The 4,024-nt window shown below is 48.8% G+C and overlaps 1 protein-coding gene across 1 annotated transcript; it reads left to right on the top strand.

Annotated features, from left to right (window-relative positions):
- The first annotated feature begins 634 nt into the window (after positions 1–634).
- Positions 635–3,682, top strand: LOC127567408 (histone H2A.Z). The gene is made up of 5 exons (XM_052010288.1): positions 635–724; positions 868–945; positions 1,127–1,240; positions 2,672–2,801; positions 3,208–3,682. The coding sequence occupies exons 1-5, from the start codon at positions 722–724 to the stop codon at positions 3,267–3,269; spliced, it is 387 nt and encodes a 128-aa protein (XP_051866248.1). The 5' UTR covers positions 635–721; the 3' UTR covers positions 3,270–3,682.
- The last annotated feature ends 342 nt before the right edge of the window (positions 3,683–4,024 follow it).

The following is a 4,024-nucleotide window of genomic DNA, read 5'->3' as shown; positions in this document are numbered from 1 at the left end:
ATTGAGCTAGTACAGGGTAAAACAATACAGAATTCAGAGTAGGGTGTCACAGCTACAGAGAAAGTGCAGTGCAGGTAGACAATAAGGTGCAAGTAATGTTCTTTTCTCTCCTCTCACTGCAAAATTCTCAATGCAAAAGTCTCTCTAACATTAGCAGTGTGTTTTATGCTCCTGTTCTTCCGTGGATATTTGGTGCTGACAATTTAATCTCCACTTTCGCTCGCATTTTTTATTTTTCTTCTCAAATTATCCCACTATCAGCCCCACTTCATTTGCCTCTTTGCAATTGAGACAACCGATCTGGGTGAGAAGGAACGCACTTGGATGCGTGCTCCGATTGCATTTAAATTCCACATTTCTTGCAGGAGCTTTTCCCTTGCAGGCTTGGCGCGCATCGCCACGTGCACTGAGCGCGGCCCCGCGACCCGGCGAGCGCGCGCGCACGTCCCCTTCTCCTCCTTCCCGCCTCCCCCCCCCCCCCGCCCACCGCCGCCCCCCCCCACCAACCGCGCACTCCGCATAGTCCCGCCCCTACGGCTGGGCTGCGCCTCCTCCGATTGGCTCAGCCCCGAGAGCCGCGCCGCCGCCCATTGGTGGGTCGCTCTGGTCCCACTGGCCCGGATGTCGGCGGGGCTGGCTATAAATAGGGCGGCCGGCGCAGAGGCGGGAGCGCAGAGCGTTTAAAAAATAACCGGCCGACTCCTGTCGACACGCGGCGGCAATGGTGAGCGCCACAAGGCCGCAGGCCCGCCTGCATTAACCGCTCCCGCATGAAAATCCCTCTCCGCGGCTTATCCCCTCACGCTTACCTTCAGCCACTTTTATCATCGTTCATCTCTTTTTTTCCCCCCCCCCTTCCTTTGGCAGGCTGGCGGAAAAGCGGGTAAAGACTCCGGCAAGGCGAAAACCAAAGCGGTTTCCCGCTCGCAGCGAGCCGGGCTGCAGGTCAGTGCCGGGCGCCGTGCGCGCTGACCCCGTGATCTGGGCTCGGGCTGCGGGTGTGCGGGCGGGCGCCGCCCACCAAACAATTAAACCGAAAAAAAAACCCCCACAGCGGCCGCGATTGGTGGGGGAGGGGAGAGCGGGCGAATAAATCTGCTGTTTCTCTCTCCTTCGTCCCCGGCAGTTTCCGGTGGGTCGGATCCACCGGCACCTGAAGTCGAGGACGACGAGTCACGGCCGGGTGGGCGCCACGGCGGCGGTGTACAGCGCGGCCATCCTGGAGTACCTGACCGCAGAGGTGAGGAGGAGAGTGGTGGGAGAGGTACTGGTCATCCCGCGTTTGCCCAGCGTGTGAGGGAGCGCCGCCGCCGCTCCCTCCCGGGGGCGGGGAGACCGGACGCCTGGGCTGAAGGTGGGGGACAGGCAAAGGAGGTAAGGCCCGGGGTAGATCAGGCTTGAGGGGCCGAGTGGCCGACTTTTTGCTCTAGGCCGGTGCGGGAACGGCCCTTCGGCCCATCATGATCATGCTAACCCCTTTTGCTCATCTACATTTATAATGCTGGAGGAGCTTGGGTCACAAGACAAAGGAGCAGAAGTAGGCTATTCGGCCCATCGAGTCTGCTGCATGAGCTAAACTAAAACTATTGCTATCTAGCCCCAATTCGTGGCCTTTTTCCCCATATCCTTTGATACCTTATTAGATACCTATCAATCTCCTTAAATGCCCCCAATGATTGGTTCTCCACAGCTGTATGTGGCAACAAATTCCATAAATCCACGACCCTCTGGCTAAAGAAATACCTCCTCCATTCCGTTTTAAATGGGTACCCTCTAATTTTAAGACTGTGCCCTCTAGTCCTGGACTCACCCACCAAGGGAAACAGCTTAGCCACATCTACTCTGTTCCTTTCAACATTCGAAGTGTTTCTGAGCTCCCGTCTCATTTTTCTGTACTCCAGTGAGTACAGTTCAAGAGCTGACAAACGCTCATCGTATGTAAGCCCTTTCATTCCAGGAATCATCCTCGTAAATCGAGCAGTATTTGTAGGGATGGAGGAATGGTTAAGGTTTTGGGTAGAGACCCTGCATTGAATTGGGTCTGTGTCCTATTTATTGCCTGCATTTGGGTCTAATGTCCTGCATACCATGCCTGTTTGTGTCTAAGTGCCTCTTAAATAGAATAATTGTATCTAATTCCACTGCCACCTCTGAGTGCATTCCTGATATGAACTCATTTGTAGTAATAATTTTTCCCTTGGGTCTCCTTTAAATTCTTCCTTTTGCCTTAAGTGTATACCTTTTGTTTTTGATTCTACTAGACTCTGATTATCTACTCTATACCTCCTTGTAATTTTATTTTCCTCTATCAGGTCACCCCTTGATTGCTTTCACTCCAGGGGAAAAGAGCCCAGTGGATCCACTCTATCCCCGTAACTAGTCACCAGCAACACCCTGGTGAATCTCTTCTGCACTTCCCAGTGCAACCACATCCTTCCCATGGTGTGATCAGAACTGCACCCAGCACTCCCAAGTGCAGTCTAACCAGTGTTTTGTAAAGTTTCAACATAATGTTCCCAACTCTTGTATTTTGGATGCCTCCATTAGCTGTGCATTGACATCAGGTTCCCAGTATTTGCAGTGTTGTCTCTTCAGTGCAATCTCCAGTTGTCTAGCTCGAGTTTAGAGGAGGCTGTGTCCATGTTTAATTTGCCTATTTTTTTCCCCCCAGGTGTTGGAGCTTGCAGGAAATGCATCCAAAGACTTGAAGGTGAAGCGCATTACCCCTCGTCACTTGCAGCTTGCTATCCGAGGAGATGAAGAGTTGGATTCTTTAATCAAGGCCACCATTGCAGGGGGTGGTAAGTACCTCATTGTGGCAGGAGTTTTGGCTACATACTGCTGGCATTGCAGAAGTTGAGTGGATTTGGGTGTACAAGATTTTGACTTGTTTAGATCTAGGTGTACCTGTTAATAAAATTCAAGGGCCCGGGAATGTACTTTTGGACAAAAAAAGGAAACTAATTGATCTGAATGTTTTTGCATGCATAGTGGAAACTGTCAATCACCCTTTCAAAGGGAGAATGGGGTAGGCAGTTAAAGCCAAATTTATGGAGTTCCAGGAAAATTGGGAAATGGGTTAAATCTTCTGTTCTGTTCTGAAGGGGCTGGCTTGGATTTGTAGTGATAGTTGTGCTCCAGTTACACAATTGTTCCATAATTGTGGGTTTGACACTAGTGCCTCATTTGACTTGTTTTGTTTTTTAGGTGTCATTCCACACATCCACAAATCTCTAATTGGCAAGAAGGGCCAGCAGAAGACTGTTTGAGGATCAAATGCCATTTTTATTTTTTTTAGTTCATTATCTCAGGACTCCGTCTCTGTTTAATCAGCTGTAGAAATTTTGGAGGATCTGGCTGGAAAGACACTGGACTTCTGAAATGTGATTAGAAAAACTTTTTATCTCCATATATGGGGGGAGGGGTCATTTTAAAATAAAGCTTAACAGTAATAGTTCCCTGTGCAATGATATTGGGAAGAAAAGTCTTGACTCTGGTGGAACTGAGTGAGCTAGAGATGTTCTCTAGTTGCTGCCTTTTTAATGAGGCCCTAATGCAATGTTATAAATACAGGAAGAGCTTATTGCTTGTATAACTTTATTTTTGGAGTGAAATTGAATCTGGATGGGTTGTCTGACTGTCTACTTTGGGTGAAGTTTTCAATAAAATGCATTTAAAAACATCTGTCTGCAATCTGTTTGGAAGTGGAGAGTTGCCTTGAGCAGGAATTGTGCTGTTGCTGTCACTGACAACATTGAATGCCCAAGGGTAATTAGTTTGACAACTGGTGAGCCATCAGCAGCACTATCCACAGTGCTTTCAATTCCAGGATTTGGATTCTGTTTCCAGGTTAGTACAGTGTGATGAAATTCTGCAGTACCTGCTGCTCTTTACCTTTAGCACAGATCATGGTTTTGAGTTGTCCTTTCAACAAGCTGTTTGGTGTAGCAAGGCAAACAAATTGAGATGTATCAAGGGATTTGAGCTGATGTGTCAATAAGATGGTTAAATGTGATCCAAGAGT

Source organism: Pristis pectinata, chromosome 2 (assembly GCF_009764475.1).
Source record: "Pristis pectinata isolate sPriPec2 chromosome 2, sPriPec2.1.pri, whole genome shotgun sequence".
NCBI lineage: Eukaryota > Metazoa > Chordata > Chondrichthyes > Rhinopristiformes > Pristidae > Pristis > Pristis pectinata.
Note: the sequence above shows the minus strand (reverse complement) of the source record. Positions and strands in the feature narration are given on the sequence as shown.

Bases quoted from the DNA above. Each gene is read 5' to 3' on its own strand.
- LOC127567408 (XM_052010288.1), top strand. The intron at 1,241-2,671 runs GTGAGGAGGAGA...TTTTCCCCCCAG, and splicing joins TGGAGTACCTGACCGCAGAG to GTGTTGGAGCTTGCAGGAAA. The intron at 2,802-3,207 runs GTAAGTACCTCA...TTTGTTTTTTAG, and splicing joins GGCCACCATTGCAGGGGGTG to GTGTCATTCCACACATCCAC.